Source organism: Arctopsyche grandis, chromosome 12 (genome assembly GCF_051622035.1).
Source record: "Arctopsyche grandis isolate Sample6627 chromosome 12, ASM5162203v2, whole genome shotgun sequence".
NCBI classification, from domain to species: Eukaryota; Metazoa; Arthropoda; class Insecta; order Trichoptera; family Hydropsychidae; genus Arctopsyche; species Arctopsyche grandis.
Window position 1 is genome coordinate 20,918,208 of NC_135366.1, and position 16,312 is coordinate 20,934,519.

General features: G+C 38.3%; 3 protein-coding genes across 5 annotated transcripts; 2 read left to right on the plus strand and 1 right to left on the minus strand.

The window, feature by feature from the left end:
* Nucleotides 1–453: 453 nt before the first annotated feature.
* On the plus strand, nt 454–2,102 carry LOC143920518 (uncharacterized). The gene has a single exon (XM_077443412.1). The coding sequence runs from the start codon at nt 597–599 to the stop codon at nt 1,956–1,958; it is 1,362 nt and encodes a 453-aa protein (XP_077299538.1). The 5' UTR covers nt 454–596; the 3' UTR covers nt 1,959–2,102.
* On the minus strand, nt 1,992–11,258 carry brm (ATP-dependent helicase brm). 2 transcript variants are annotated; one of them, XM_077443411.1, is made up of 26 exons: nt 11,103–11,258; nt 10,073–10,482; nt 8,410–9,989; nt 8,018–8,336; nt 7,688–7,941; nt 7,469–7,607; nt 7,211–7,400; nt 6,991–7,129; nt 6,731–6,905; nt 6,538–6,645; nt 6,328–6,457; nt 6,128–6,248; nt 5,981–6,062; nt 5,754–5,911; nt 5,501–5,678; nt 5,022–5,431; nt 4,766–4,951; nt 4,536–4,694; nt 4,283–4,454; nt 3,974–4,204; nt 3,731–3,901; nt 3,446–3,651; nt 3,068–3,232; nt 2,864–2,993; nt 2,615–2,789; nt 1,992–2,540 (listed from the first exon to the last, which is right to left on the minus strand). In XM_077443411.1, exons 2-26 carry the CDS (start codon nt 10,424–10,426, stop codon nt 2,398–2,400), a joined length of 6,075 nt encoding a protein of 2,024 aa, XP_077299537.1. In that variant the 5' UTR covers nt 10,427–10,482; nt 11,103–11,258; the 3' UTR covers nt 1,992–2,397. The 2 variants fall into 2 exon arrangements, with proteins under 2 accessions (XP_077299537.1, XP_077299536.1); XM_077443410.1 differs by having other exon boundaries at nt 6,322–6,457.
* Nucleotides 11,259–12,509: 1,251 nt separating this feature from the next.
* Nucleotides 12,510–15,818, plus strand: LOC143919752 (activating signal cointegrator 1 complex subunit 2). Of its 2 annotated transcripts, none has more exons than XM_077442246.1 (12): nt 12,510–12,708; nt 12,789–12,866; nt 12,942–13,093; nt 13,185–13,365; nt 13,438–13,635; nt 13,703–13,950; nt 14,022–14,198; nt 14,286–14,423; nt 14,495–15,061; nt 15,141–15,297; nt 15,376–15,512; nt 15,586–15,818. In XM_077442246.1, the coding sequence occupies exons 1-12, from the start codon at nt 12,670–12,672 to the stop codon at nt 15,734–15,736; spliced, it is 2,223 nt and encodes a 740-aa protein (XP_077298372.1). In that variant the 5' UTR covers nt 12,510–12,669; the 3' UTR covers nt 15,737–15,818. The 2 variants fall into 2 exon arrangements, with proteins under 2 accessions (XP_077298372.1, XP_077298373.1); XM_077442247.1 differs by having other exon boundaries at nt 12,584–12,712.
* Nucleotides 15,819–16,312: the final 494 nt, after the last annotated feature.

Consider the following 16,312-nt stretch of genomic DNA (forward strand, 5'->3'; position numbering starts at 1 on the left):
CTTAAATCATTTTTATCACTAAAACTCCTTTCAGTCGAAGCCACTAACGCAGGCATTGTGATAAATATACGTATTGCTAATTCGATATTGTGATAGGATTCGTGTAAATTCCATTTACCCAATATATATCTCAAATATCGATGTGATACATTCTCCAGGGATCTTTATCTTTGCAAAAAGTTTATAATTGATGTTGTAAACATTTAAGTTCATTTAGAAATTGATCACAATCTACTTCCAAGTATCTTTGAAAAAGTGTTATCCTTTATTTTTCTAAATTTAGTATATCTTAAGACATCAGTTAAAAAATAAAATTCGATTACCACTTTTTGAATACATGGAAGATGATACACACACACACACCTTCCACCAGCAATGGTTAGCCCATTGTATAGTGGAATAAATAGGTACATTTTCATTATTTTTATGCCGGCCGGTTTTAACATTAGTAAACATAATGTTGGCACCACTGTGCGTGAAATGACAGATCCTTTTATCCTGTATATACAATTTTATATAGAATTTTAAGCAAAATGTACCGTAGTTTTACGCGATATAAGTAGGATTATTGATCTGAAGCTAACCCACTACTGTGAATGAGCGAAATGGAGGTGGAGGCGCCTCTAGAAGATATGAGTTTGTGGGCACTGAAAAGGTTAGGTGACGGCTGGCAAAAGGAAATTTGCCGAGCCTGTCTCTCGGAGGCTAAGCCCCCGAGCCCTCTCTTCATAGGCAATGAAACTCTAGCCGATCTGGTGTGGAGGTGTGCCGGCGTACTACCTGCCCAAGGCGACGGCTTACCGGAGGCACTCTGTTCTCGTTGTTGCGCTGATCTTTCTATAGCCTCCCAATTCAGAGCCCGAGTACTTAAGGCAGATCGATTACTACAACACTATACTAAAACTCTAGTCAAATCGGAGCAAATGGACACAATCAAAGAAGAACTGATCTCACCGGAACAAATCGAAGACAACATATGTAAACAAAAAAAGAAAAAACAGCCCAAAACTGAACACAACGCTGTATTAAATGTCGATATTAAGTGCGAGTTTCAGTACGATGATGAAGTGTCCGATCAGCGAGCCCACACTCCGGTCATAGAAGACAAACAAAAACCCCAAAGTTACACATGCGAAATATGCAAGAGACCTCTCAGGACCAAATCTTCCTTACAGTATCACATGAAGTCGATGCATAGCGGCAAGAAACGCGTTGGAAACGTATCCGGATCAGGAGCCGAACGTAGATTCCACTGCGTCGAATGCGACTATTCAACTCAGTACAGTCAAAGCTTGGTGTATCACAAGAGAGTCCACACTGGTGAGAAGCCGTTCAAGTGTGACGTATGCGATAGGTGTTTCTCACAACCGGGAAGCCTCAGCAGCCACAAGAAGACGCATAGCGATAAGACTTATTTCACATGTGCCAAATGCGGTAAACAATTCAAGTACAAAGAGACGTACGAGTCCCACAAGAACGTCCACATCGAAGAGAAGAAATATACATGTCCCATCTGCAGTAAGAAACTCAAGTCTAGGAAGACATTGGAGGGTCACATGAGCAGGCATGTGAATGTGAAGAATTACAGTTGCGAGACTTGCGGCGCTACGTTCGTCACTCACGTCGATCTGTTGAATCATTCGAGGAAGCACAGGGCGGAGAAGAAGTACATGTGCAATCTGTGCGATTTCAGGACGTACGTGAAGAAGGGCTTGGAAACTCATCTGAGACGGCACACCGGCGAAAGGCCGTTCAAGTGTGATCTTTGCGAACTGTCGTGTTATACGAAGGGGGAACTGAAGTGCCACAGACGGAAGCACACGAGGGAGAAGAACTACTCGTGTCCCGTGTGCGAGATGAAGTTCATCTACAGTCCCAGTGTGAATAAGCACATGCTGAAAATGCACGGAATCAAATATAATAGGATTAATATCGTCGATAGGCGGATCATTAAGTAGATTTATGATTATTATATATGTACTTAAAAAATTGTGATGTAGCGTTTATTTATTGTTCTTATCGTCATACCATATACATACATTTGATAGTTATTTATTTATGTAAATAAAATATTTTACGACTTTTACACGAAATCGTTTCAGTATTACAAATAAGGAATTTAAAAATAAAACACAAATTTATACTCTGGACATTCATATATTAAAGATGAATTTATCATATAAATTAAAAACTATAAAAACTACGAATACGATCTAAGTAGCCGATTTTTTGTCAGCAAATTAAAGTGATTTCAATAATTCATAATACAGTGAAAGAAAGAGCTTTTTCAAAAACCATTGATGACATAATATCGCTAATTGATCTGGATTTTTTATATTATGTTTGTAAACGAAGTTGATCATATTGTATCATTAGTTGCAAAAAAGCACAATAGATTTAATCGTCTTCGTAATCCTCATCGTCGCTAATATACTTTTTGGCCGTTTTCTTTTTCCTACCGGGTGTACCTTTACCCTTGCCTTTTAACTTAATTTTCATCTTCATTGATCTGCTCGATTCTTCATCGGAATCGTCTTCATCTGAAACACAAAAGCATTATCAAAAAAAAAAATCCTACAAGAACAAAGTTCCAAAAATTGAAGAGACGCAGTACCTTCTTCGCTAACTTCAAGAGAAGGCGTCTCCACAGAGCAACGTGTCCGAGCTGTTTCGAACACTCCCCGCAACGCCACACTATCTTCATATATGAGAGACGCTTCTTCATTATAAGTTTGCGCATTTTGGCAAAGCTGCATAAAATCTTTCTCCAAATCGTCAAAACCGGTATACTAAAAAATAAAACAAAACATCACATAACACGCAGCTGGCGATTTATAAAATAATGATAGCATAATATAAATACCTTTCCGTCTTCAATTCGAGCAAGAATCTTTTTAATATCCAATGGCTTTTTAATAACATCATAATAATCGGGAAGTTCTCTCCGAGATGGCAATTTCATAAATGGCTCTGATAAAAGTCGTCCATCAGTACTGTAAATAGTGAATACAAATTTTCAACAAATCCCATTTCAACATTAGTAACATACACATACAAAGCAACTTACGGATCTTGATATTTAATGACGTGTGACATCATTTTGCGCATTCGCTTTTTTATTTTAGAATGAGAAGGAGCTGGTGTTCCCGGAGAACTGCCTCCACCACGTCTCTTCTTACCACCTCCACTACTGCCAGCAATGATACTATCATCGTCAGAATCGTCATTTCTTCTACAAGGATAAATTTAAAAAATTCAAATCAATCAATATAAAATTCTAGTGGTTCATTCATAACGTTCATTTTTTTTTTTATTAAATTTATTTGAATAGAAAAAAACGAATATTTAAGAACAGTCAATTAGAAACGAATTACATACACACACACACACACACACACACACAATGAAAGGTCTTTGTTTTATATATATATATATAAGATTATACCTCCTCTTCTTTCCGCGACGTTTCTTCTTGGTGGATCCCGTACTTGCAACTTCTTCATCGTCATCTTCGGCCTCTTCATCGAACTCATCATCGATTGCTTTCAACCATTCCTTTTCAGTTAAGCTATCAGTATAGTCGACCTCTTTACGCTGTCTAGAACCACGGCCGAGAATACTCTCTTCTTCTTCATAACCCCATCCTTGGACCTGAAATAAGTTCCGCAATAAAGTAAGCAACAATATGAAAACTTTATTTCAAATTTAACACAACGAGTTTAAATCGTACTTCTTCGTCGACTTTCACAAGCCAATCGGGCAGTTCGCATTCTTGTATCAAACGAGGATGCGTTGCAGTCGCTTTACGCTCAGTATCCATGTTACGGAAGATTTCAGTCTCCTCATCCGATCGAGATATCATCAAATTGATCATTTCATCATCGGGCACTTCATTCTCTTCCTAAAAACACTCGCCCCATTAGTAAAGCTTAAAATAATAACAAAATAAAGACTTCGAATTGGAAAACAATACCTCTTCTTCGTCACCGTCCTGATGCAAAATTGTTTGCAAGAATTGCTGTCTTTCAGATCCGGTCGACTTTTGATCGAACATACCAGCTTGGATGACCTTTTCGTCCATGTTGAGCTTATAGCGAGCGGCTGCCAAAATACGCTCTTCAACCGAATTCACTGTCATCAAACGAAGCACACGCACCTCATTACGCTGTCCAATTCTGTGAGCTCTATCTTGAGCTTGAAGATCCTGAATATTTCAATGCAAACATTACACATACATTTTCCACCAAATAATTCACATATAATAATAATAATTGAGAGTTACCTGATGAGGATTCCAATCGGAATCAAATATAATAACAGTATCAGCACTCTGCAAATTGAGACCCAAACCACCGGCCCTAGTAGACAACAAGAATAAGAAATATTCCGATTTGGGATCATTGAACTTCTTTAACAATTCTCCACGATCTTCAGCCCTAGTCATACCGTCCAATCTAAAATATAAATTTCAAATTATAACACATATCAATATATCAATAGTATATAAAATACGACTTGAAAAACTTCATCCAGACCTTAAATACAAGAATTGTCTCCAACTTAAATAATCCTCAATGATAGTCATACACTGGGTCATTTGACAGAAAAGTAACACTCTGTGCCCTGTAGCTTTGAGCTTAGGAAGAATACGGTCTAATAAATCAAATTTACCCGAAGAACGGTACAAATCAGGTCTGCAAGAAAAAGTAAAAAGATGAATCAAGGAAAAGAATTATATATACATATATAAAATAAAAATATATACCCTTGAACAACTCCATTAGCTCCGATGTGATCACAATATTTCTCCTCAATGTGTTGGAACATGAACGGATGGTTGCACAATTTCCTCAACTGAACGATGGTATTCATCAGAGCTTTAGCACCGCCTTTGCCTTTAGAACCTCTTTCCGAACCGTCCGTCAGCAATACACCCTTAGACTGCATATGCCTGCAGAGCAAAAACCAATAAATTTCCACACTCCATACAAATCAAAATCATAAAATTTCAACCAACTCACTTATAGAGCACTTTCTGCAAGCCGGACATGTCACACTTGACAATGTATTCCACCTTATCGGGCAGTTGAGATTCCACCTCCTTCTTCAATCTGCGCAGCAAGAAAGGTCGCAACACTTTATGCAGACGTCTGATGATGAGAATGGTCTCCTCCTCGTTCAACTCGACCTTTTCTCCGGTGGTGGCGAACGGCGCGTTGAACCACTGCTCGAAAGTGGAACAACTCTTGAAGATGGACGGGAGCAAAAAGTTGAGCAGGGCCCACAGCTCGGGCAATTTGTTCTGCAGGGGCGTGCCGGTGAGCAATAAGCGATGCGGCGCACAATAGTGCGTGTTCAGCACTTGGGTCAACTTGCAGTGGTGATTTTTCATTCGGTGACCCTCGTCGATGATCATGTACTTCCATTGGATCTGACGAATACACAACAACATAAAAATACTGCAATTTAAAACTCACACGCTGAATAATGATATACATACCTTAGCCAATACGCCCTTGTCTTTGATAACATACTCGTAAGTTGTGAGGAGTACGTTGAATTTGGTGCTTCTCATTTGATTTTGAACGAGTCGCCGAGTTTGAGGCGAGCCTTTGTACGACACGACGACTACGCTTGGTGCCCATTTTTCGAATTCCAGCACCCAATTTGAAAGAGTACTGCAGAAATGATTCATTATATAAATAATTAAATACATCTTACATAAATAATTTGCAATGTATATTATATTATACCTCAACGGTACGATAATAAGGAAAGGTCCGTTGTTCTTTTTCTTCTCCATCAAAGTTGTTATAAGACCGATAGTTTGAATAGTCTTTCCGAGACCCATTTCATCAGCGAGAATACCATTTAAATTGTTGTTGAATAGAGACACCAACCATTCCAATCCCTGATAAATTTAACGTTAAATTATCGTACAAAAATAATAGTACATTATACAAATCTATAAGACGCATACCTTGATTTGATATTCTTTGAGTTTTCCGTTCACAAGAATAGACGCCTGTTCAGTGATGATTTCATGAACAGTATGTGCAATACTAAAAAGAAAATTGAGCTATACATCGATGTAAAATGTAAAATATTCATAAAAAACAAAACATACCTGTAATAGGTTTGTTCTTCCGTTTTATATTCATCGTCTTCAACTTTAGTGTTCTTTAACATATCGTTGGCCTTTTCCTCATCCGTCTTATCCCTATCGTCCTTCTTCTTGTGTCTCTTGCCTAGATAAAAATCGATTACATTGAATTTCTAATAATGAAACAATCAAAGTCATATTTGAATATGTGATTCTACCTTCACCTCCACTTTCCTCATCTTGGCTATCATCATCACCCGAGTCATCAGAATCCGACACAACTTCCCAACCGGGATGATTTTCGAGCCAATTTTTCACCTGCGAAAGCAACGGTGCTTCGTCGCCTTTGAGAACCTGCAAAAAAATAAATCACAATTAAAAACATATCCATTACAACTTAATTAAAAAAAAAATCATAACTGATGTAAACGAACCTCGCCAGTTTTTGGATCTGCAACGGTGACCCTAGAATCTGACGTTTGAGAACTATCATCACCGGCTTCCAATTCACCACCTTCGAGTAGTTTGCGTTTCTTGTTTTTCTAATAAAATCAATAAAAATCAATGCTTGTAAATATCGAACCGCAACAAACATAATTAATACGTATTATATAAAAATCAATATACCTTTTTGCGTCTTTCTTCCTCAACTTGTTTCTTTCTCTGTTCGAATTTATGCTGTTTGACCATTTCAGTGAGATTAGAAATGTATTCGTCAGTTTGCGACAAGAGGAATGCCAACCTTTTATCTTTTTTCTGATCAATAAGTTTTCTGTAACCTTCTTCATCCTCTGCCATCAATCTGGAATTCGAAAATTGTATGAAAATAATGTAATCTAACCTCACTTACAACGAAAAAAAAAAAAAAAAGATTAATTATAAAATACCTCCTCATTCTCTCCTTTTCAATCCTTTCTTGTTCCTTCTTCTGTTCCCTTTCAGCATTAGCATGATAATTCATTATAGCTTTGTTTATACGGCCAACCTTAGCAACATTATTTCTGTGGAACTCTTTGAAATCCTTGGCTATAAAATAAAATATAAAAATATAACATTTAACTGCATATTTACAATAAAAATCAATTATACAACACACAAATCAAGTACCATGTTGCAAGACACTTTGCAAGAATTCTTGATGCTTCTGGCGGCGCTTTCTTTCAGCTTCCAATTTCTGTTGCTTCTCAAGTTTCTCTGTAGCACGAGCTTCTCGCAATCCCTGCCTCTTGGTTCGTTTGTACGCCTTAATATTGACCGCCGTTTCTAATGTTGTATCACGACGAGTTGCAGCCACAATCTACGAAATCGATTTTTTAATTAGTAACAGGTATTGAATTAAACACTTTTAATTTGCACCGTTCTAACTTCACTCCTCAATTGTCTTTGGAAATTGAGGACACGGAGAGCTCTAAGTTCAATTTGTGCTTGAAGACGAAGATCCTCCGGCATGGTAGTAGCCAAGCTGTTCAGAATTTCCATTCTCAATGCGATTCGGGCTGCAACTCTATAAATATCAAATCAATACAATAAAGCAGAATAAATAAAAAATATATATATATTTTGGATAGTAAAAATTAGACAAACCGATTTTCGCGTTCATTTAACAATTGGATTGGATCGATTCCGATGGGTCTGGGAATAGTTGTTATTTTATTTTGTTTGGGGGCAGCTGATTGAGGCTGTCCAGGTTGTCCAGCTTGTGCCGGTTGTTGAGGACGCTGTTGAGCTGTCTGGAGGGGTTGAACTGGCTGTGGCGCCGGTTGGGGTGCCTGAGGTGCCGACGGTGGACGAGGACTCGGCGGGTATCCCGGTTGTCCAGGTTGAGGCTGTTGCATTGGCTGTAATTTATGCATATTTAATACGACCAAATAAAAGCAAATCAAAATGTATAGATTAAAAGTATAGTAAGTTTACAGGATTGACTAATGGTGGTGTCGGATGAGTTGGGGGAGCCATCTGCCCTGGCATTGGTAGGGGAACCGTTGGTTGGCCACCGCCTGCACGAGCACCTGCTGCACCGGCACCTTCCTGCGGGGACATTTTACCGTGAGGATGCTGTTGATGATGGGGTGAAGGTGGTGGTTGAGTCGCTGGTGGAGTAGGACACTGGGGTGGAGCTCCACCATCTCCTGGACTGGGTCCAGGCGGTCGTACTTTGCCTTGCGCGGCTAGCATTGTCTGAGTATTTAATGGCTGATTTCTAGCTAATTGTCTATATGCCATTATTTGAGCTCTAAAAAAAATTTATATTTAATACCAAAATAAAATGTATGATTTAAAATCTATAAAAAAAAATAAAAATTTACTTCAGTTGTTGTAGCTGAATATTATTAAATGCTGTAGGTTGTCCTTGTTTGTTTGGATCTTGAGAATTGCACCGGGCTCTGATTGCCATTAGTTGTGCGTAACGCGGATCTTCTTGAAGTCCTCGTTCTTCCATTGTGTCGATCGTTCTCTGAAGGGCATTGAGATTATCTTGCCCAGGACCTTGACCCTGAGGCGTGTTTGGTTGACCCTGAGACTGCATCGGTGGTCCCTGTCCTTGTGGTGGGGGTCCTTGTCCTTGCATGGGTGGTCCTTGTCCCTGCATGGGTTGACCTTGTCCCTGCATAGGAGAGCCCTGTCCTTGCATCGGTGATGTTTGACCTTGAGGAGGTCCTTGCATTGGAGGCCCCTGTCCTGTAGGCGTTTGTCCTTGTGATGATGGACCTAGGTTCTGCATCGAAGCGTTTTGATTCAAAGGCATTCCTTGACCCGACATTGGAGGGCCTTGGTTTTGCATTGGAGATGATTGACCAGACATAGATCCTTGCCCTTGCATCGACTGGCCTTGATTGCCCTGTCCTTGCATCGGGGGACCTTGCCCTGGCATTGGTGATCCTTGACCATGCATTGGCGAGCCTTGTCCAGGCATTTGTTGACCTTGTCCTGGCATTGGTGATCCCTGTCCTTGACCTTGAGAACCCTGACCGGGTCCCTGTCCTTGCATTGGAGGTCCTTGACCAGGCATTGGGGGACCTTGTCCTTGCATTGGAGGACCTTGACCCTGCATTGGTGGTCCTTGTCCTTGCATTGGAGGACCTTGCCCCTGCATTGGTGGACCTTGACCTTGCATCGGTGGACCTTGGCCAGGCATTGGTGGACCTTGTCCCTGCATTTGAGGACCCTGTCCAGGCATTGAAGGTCCCTGTCCTTGCATTTGTGGACCCTGTCCCTGCATTTGTGGTCCTTGTCCTTGCATGGGAGGACCCTGTCCTTGCATCGGCGGTCCTTGCCCCTGCATTGGAGGACCCTGCCCAGGCATTGGGGGACCTTGTCCTTGCATTGGAGGTCCCTGACCTCCCATTTGGGAACCCTGGCCAGACATAGGAGGACCTTGTCCAGACATCGGTGGGGTCTGTCCTGGCATTGGAGGGCCTTGTACTTGATTTGAAGAATTTTGCCCTTGCATAGGTGGGCCTTGTCCCTGCATTGGTGGTGGTTGACCCGGTATAGGTGAACCTTGGGGACCTTGTCCAGGCAATGATGGATTTTGACCCGGCATGGGTGGTCCTTGTCCTTGATTTGACATAGGGGGACCTTGGCCGTGCATCGGTGGGCCTTGTCCATGCATCGGAGGGCCTTGCCCATGCATTGGCGGTCCTTGACCATGATTAGGCATTCCATGCCCGTGAGGTGGTCCTTGCGGATGTTGTCCAAGTCCGTGTGGGGGCGGACCCTGATGATTCGGCATACCTTGCGGATGTTGAGGGCCTTGCGGATGACCGGGTGGACCTTGAATATGAGGAGGTCCTTGAGGATGTCCAGGAGGACCTTGACCTTGCATCATAGGAGGTCCTCCTTGTGGACCAGGCCCAGGTGGACCTCCGAGCATAACAGGCGGTCCCTAATACAAAAAATTGAATCGTTTAGAAAAAATAACACTACAATTATGTATGTATATGAAACAAACAGAATTTTTTTCATTACCTGGCCTTGCATGTGGCTCATTGGATGAGGATATCCATGGGGAGGCATAGGCATGCCAGGATGCTGAGGTCCATTCGGACCATTAGGTCCAATGGGTGGTCCGTGAGGGCCACCGGGACCCATAGGGTGTCCGGGTCCGGGCATATGAGGCGACATTCCGGGAGGCATTTGATGAGGTGGCATGCTTGAATGTGGTGGTCCATTAGGATGCGATGAAGGAGGTGGGGGTCCATTCACATGCTGTTGATTGTAAGGACTGTGGGGAGATTGTGGCGGTGCTGGCGTTGGCGGACCCATCGGACTCGGCGCCTGAGGAGGTGGCATGGGACTACTCTGAGGCGAAGGACTCGCCATCTTCGTCTTTTAATTTTTCGAATGAAATCTAATTCATTGATGTTTTCAAAGATTTTCTGAAATAGATCAATAGTAAAAATATATAGTCGATTTTGGAATAGCCGACTGACTGCCTTTTCATTAATATATGTATGTATTTGAAAGCAGTTTCTTGCGCATTTTTTATATATAGTTTTCAATATATTGACGAACATAAAAAAATTAAAAAATAATAAATTTGATTATGGATAGTAATTACTGTATAAAAAAACGTTTTAGTTTCTCGTATGGAGTTTGCTGTTTGATTTCTTGCACCATATATATCTCTATAAAATAACATGTATACATATACATAGATATTTTGGTTTATTATTACTAGGTACATGTAATCGACATATTGATTTAATAGCACTTATTTGGTTTGTATTGATTTTAATGAATGAGATTAAAATATGAACCTGAACCATTAATGAACCTGATGCCTAGAAAATTCCATTACTGTCACACACTCGCATCAGCTATAGGTTAATATTCAAATAAAATAGTCGAATATACATGTTTGGAGTGAAAGAGATAAACATACGATGACGAGGGTGTGTGAAGAGAGAGAGCGAGAGTGAGAACAAGGAATGGGGAGGATTGGGACGTGATTGTGGGTATCGACGTGTATGTGTGGTATCGACTGTCAAAAATTCACCTGTGGCCGGAGGGGGGGCGCAGGCTCCGGGGGCGAAAGTTCAGGCGGCGTAGGCAAAGCGGGGCGCGGGGCGCGGGGCGCAGCGCTCCAAGGCGCGCGTCAATAGCGGCCGCTACTCAGACGCCGCAACGCCCTAACACACTTTTATACGGCCATGAGCGAACAATTTTAATCTATTTTAAAATGGTCTTTTTAGTCATTGCAGACGATTAATAATGCTAATAAATTGATTTAAGTCATTTTATTCAAGTATTATTTGCTATAAGAATGTTAAAAAAATTCTGAAAATAATTGTTTTAAAAATTGGGCAACATTTCGATGTTTTAAGGTTTGTTCATACTTAACAGCACTGCACGACTCCGTTTCAAATATGTCATTTTATTACATTTCTATTCATATCACTTTGGCCGAGTGCAAGGCAAAATCGGCTTACTTATACATTACAGGCCATGACGATACGGTGCAATATTGCTTACGTCGTATTGTCAAGTACTTAACTCCAAAACTCTCCTTCGGTTTTTCTATTTTTTAACATGGGATGCACATCAAAACGCCTCCGTGCTTTTTTATTGCCTTCTTGAGCTTCTTCTTCCAACAACAGCGCGATTATACATCATTTTTCGTTCGATAAACGTCGAAACATTTTTGCTGACTTATATTCTGACGCGTAGGTACGAATGCACGTGTATGCATTCATATTGTAAGTACTCGACAATACGACGTAAGCAATATTGCGCCGTATCGTCATGGCCTCTAATGTATAAGTAAGCCGATTTTGCCTTGCACTCGGCCAAATTGCTGTAAACGTGACGTGCCGCGACGTGTAGGTATGTAGATATGAATAGAAATGTAATAAAATGACATATTTGAAACGGAGTCATGCAGTGCTGAAGCTGTGCAGTGCTGTTAAGTATGAACAGACCTTTAAACATGTCGATTAAAAGCTTTTAAAAAAAGGCTTTATAAAAAACTTTTGACCCTCTCCTAGAAAAAATTAAAATGACATCCCAGAATACTGCGCTGTTTTGCATGGGTTTTATAGACATGAGACACGTTGAATGGGATTCGTTTTGAACGAAGAAAAACATGAAAATAATATTATTAGCCGTACATGCATTTAAATTAATTTGAAAATTAAGTGTATGGACTGTAATAGAACGAAGCATTTTTTTTACTACATATTTTGAAAATATTTTGTTAAACAGGCAAATATGCATTGAGATGTTTATTTTTCATAATTTTTAATTAAGTGTCTTGAGCTTTTCATGTTATTTCAAAATACATATATAACTTTAATAAATAATTTATTTTTGTTTTAAATAGATTTATTTATTTTTGTAATGATCGAATAGAACTTGGGATTGAATTATATTCATTTGTGATGACATTTGAAGGATTAGAAATGTTAGTCATTACGAAATCATGCAAAACTGCATACGTTGAAATTTGATCATGGACAAAAAACGAACGATTTATAATCTATATTTTCTGACAGCCAGCAATCTTGACAGTTCCACATCGATGTTTGTTCGCATTACGTTTTGATTTCAACATCTGTGATTAAATTATGACCGTCAGTACGATGGCGGAAGTAGATGTTTTCCAAGTCGGTATATTTATTTCATCATTATACTATTATTTCTTTACCGATAACATATACTTACATTTGTGTTTCCATGTGGTCAGAATCCAAATAATTTCCCATTGGAGAATTTAAGACTTACTAAAAACAACGTTGGAGTGGTACAGGTGGTTCAGGCGCTGGTAACTTTGTTTTTTCACCTCGAGTTTTAAATGTTGCTTGGCAATTTTGACTATAATTGTTCTCATTTTCCGCAGGGACCGCATTGGGTTGAAGATCGCACTCTATCGTTATACACTCCCGCACCAAACAAAGGTAAAAATGACTTGGGCGCTTTGCAAACATGGAAAGACTCCATGCAGTGGCTCATAGACGATTTGAAATGGTTGCTCTCTCTAGAATATCATAGGTAAATAACCTTTAAAATGTTTTCTTTGAATAAAATTGTACATATTAATAACATATAATATTGTACATACACGTCAATATGATTATTTTAGGTTTTGGTCTCAGATTGTCCATCACACACCTTGTATGGATATGCTAGTATCGTTTTTACAAGAGGCATATCCTCCATATTTGCCTATGCACGAAGATAAATCAGTCATGGATTTGTATAATGAAGCTTATAAAAAAGTTCTTATCGTTTTCAGTAGATTGATAACGAATAAAGAGAGTGCGGTTAGAATTGTTCTTTATCGGTTATGTATGGTTTGATAATGTTCAGGTTTTTAATGTTGATTTTTGCTTTAGGATAAATGGATGGAAAATCCATATCTAGGTAAACTTATTTATGATAAATATATATTTACAATACCGATCATTTGGGATTTGTGTCTCACATATGGAACGACTAACAAAAATCATATGGTGAAGTTGTTGGATGCTATATTTTATCTTCAACCTAAATACTATGTTGATTTAGGCATTGCTATTGCTTTTCTCAAACAGGTATTAATTATGTTTATTTATTTATTTTAATGAGATTTGAAAATATTTGATAGGAATAACATTTTAGGTGTTTGAATTTGTGTCGTTTAAACTCGGTAACAATACATCTAGTACATTGCCTGAGGTTTTCAAAGGATTTTCACAGAACTTTGGTGGACAAAAATCACAAACTTCAAGCGCAAACAATGAATTGTCACTTCGTACTTTGAACGACTTCATAATGTACATTCTTGATAGTGTTGTGACGATGAAATTGTTCTTAGAATTGCATTCGCCTGCGAGAAAAGTTTTCAGAGAAAAAGAATTCCACATTAGGTTAATAGATTTTGAATTATTTTGTATATTATATTATAAATGTATGATTATGATTTTATCTTCATTTACAGCATTGTCAATTTTTATGAAAATACTATCACTAAAATGTACGAGAAAGTACAATTACTCAGCAATAATGAAAATGAATCTTCAAATGCTTCGAATCATTTGGATAATATGAGAGTGGAATTGATAGATTCATTCCGTTTTATAATATCCACTACTATAGATGAAATATTATCCGGAGAGTATGAATATACACATATACATATATCTAATGAAAATAACTACATATGAAAATAAATTTGACATTTATACTATTTTAAAATTTTCAGAAAAGTAGAAGAAAATGTTAGCGTATATTTAACAATACTTACAGATAGTTTATCAGAAAAGGCTTTTGTTAAAGATTACAATGCCATGTATCCTGTCGATGTTGATTTAGATATTTTATGTCAAGCCTACACAGACATGTATGTATTCATGTGTATTGCGTTACGTTAAAATATCATAGTTTTCTTTAGTTTGTTTTCTTATTAAATAGGGATCCTGTAAAGTGCGACTTTATTTTGCAAGCTGTGTATGCCAATTATGACGAAACAGAACGTAGAATACCGAAAGTTTTCAATAACACTGAAGCAAATCATCTGTCAAATGGAGTGGATGGTCATAGCAGAAGCGAGAGTCCCGTTGTCAATCCGAATAATGATATTCCAGAAGAGGCTAAAACTCAATCGTTGATAAGCGAAGTGAGAGATATATTGCCTGATTTGGGCGACGGCTACATTTTGAAGTGTTTGGAACATTACGGCTTCAACGCAGAGCGAGTCATCAATTGTATACTGGAAGGCAATTTAGACGAATCATTGACAAAACTTGATCCACAACTTCCGATAATCCCATCTGATGCTTTGGACGAGCAGTATTTGAAGACCGGTATTGAACGGCTCAATGTGTTCGACAATGATGAATTTGATGTGATGACGAAAGATAAAATCGACTTGAGCCGAGTTCACAAGGGAAAGAGGAAGTTCAAACATAAAAATCTGTCTGAAATGCTTAACGATAAAAGTTACATTAACAAAATGAAAGATTCCTATGCTAAATATGGGTAAATTATATTGTAATTTATGTACTGTTTTTTATTTATTTTATTTGTTATTTACTTGATATATTTTTTTATAATTTAGTCTCATATCGGAAGAGAACGAGCCAGATATGTACGATGATGAGTATGATGACACGTATGATGATGGCGCGCGTGATTTAGTCAGTGAAGCGACAGCGGAGTTGGTTAGAAAGCCAGTTTCAAAATCTATAGCTTTCAAAGATGCAGAAGAAAGTGAAGTAAGTACTAATTTGATATTAGTATTTATACATTTCGAATATAATACAATAAAATTTTTTTTTTCTTCTTTTTTTTAGGATGAGTCTGAAGATAATGAGGGCTCGTCCTCTAATAGTAAACCAGCTGATCAGTTTTGTGAGAATCCTGAAGTATTGAGAGCTAGGTACCAAGCAAGAAGGGATATTAAATACGGTCAAAGAACAAATGTTGATAGGTATGAATTTATCATTTGCTTAAATTATTTTTGGTTATGTCTGTTACTTAATCTTTTATCTTTTATTTTTAAGGGATGTTGTCGGAAAAGCTAAAGGGCAAGGTCAAGATAAGGACGTATTGGTGAACAGGCAGAAGAAGGCTGTGAACAAATCTGTCCGAGGTAATCACAATAGGCGGACTGGAGCACAATGGAAAAGAAGTCAAGGCGTACTGCCATCGTGATTTGACATTTTTTCGAAGATTATTTATACAAATTTTAATCTTATGATTTAGTAATGTTTAAATAAAATAATTTGAAAACATTTTTCGTATATTATTTATTTTCTATGCATAAATACTATCATATGGATATAATTATATAGTAAAATAATGGTTTTACCCGGCTTCGCTCGGTATTTGTAATATAAACCGCCTAAACATGGTTAATCTAATAGTAAACATTCATTTATTTTTTTTATTAAATTTATTTGAATCGAAAAAAAAATAATATTCAACCAACTTTGATTTGTTTTTGAAGCTCACAACCAAACCTTACAACCTTACAAAGTCTCTTTCAAAATTATATATTAAATTAGTTGTTTCCTTATCAGTTTATTACGAACTTTACCCTTTTTGACTAATCAAGACTCATCTTGTAGGCTATTTGGACTTTAAAGTTAGAAAAATAACATTAAGTCTCATGTATATAAAATTACTTTTTTGTTCTCCATTAGTTGTATCATTATCATCATCATCATTCACAGTCATTCGTCACCCACTGCTGGATAAAGGGGTCTCCAACTCGCTTCCACTTGTCTC

Excerpts from the sequence above, each read along its gene's own strand:
- brm (XM_077443410.1), bottom strand. The coding sequence starts at position 10,426 with ATGGCGAGTCCTTCGCCTCAGAGTAGTCCCATGCCACCTCCTCAGGCG. Across the intron at positions 6,063-6,127 it reads GAAGAACAAACCTATTACAG|TATTGCACATACTGTTCATG; the intron begins GTATGTTTTGTT and ends TTTTCTTTTTAG. Across the intron at positions 2,994-3,067 it reads GTCATTAAATATCAAGATCC|TACTGATGGACGACTTTTAT; the intron begins GTAAGTTGCTTT and ends CACTATTTACAG.
- LOC143919752 (XM_077442246.1), top strand. The coding sequence starts at position 12,670 with ATGACCGTCAGTACGATGGCGGAAGTAGATGTTTTCCAA. Across the intron at positions 13,094-13,184 it reads CTCTCTCTAGAATATCATAG|GTTTTGGTCTCAGATTGTCC; the intron begins GTAAATAACCTT and ends TGATTATTTTAG. Across the intron at positions 13,636-13,702 it reads CTATTGCTTTTCTCAAACAG|GTGTTTGAATTTGTGTCGTT; the intron begins GTATTAATTATG and ends ATAACATTTTAG.
- LOC143920518 (XM_077443412.1), top strand. The coding sequence starts at position 597 with ATGAGCGAAATGGAGGTGGAGGCGCCTCTAGAAGATATGAGTTTGTGG.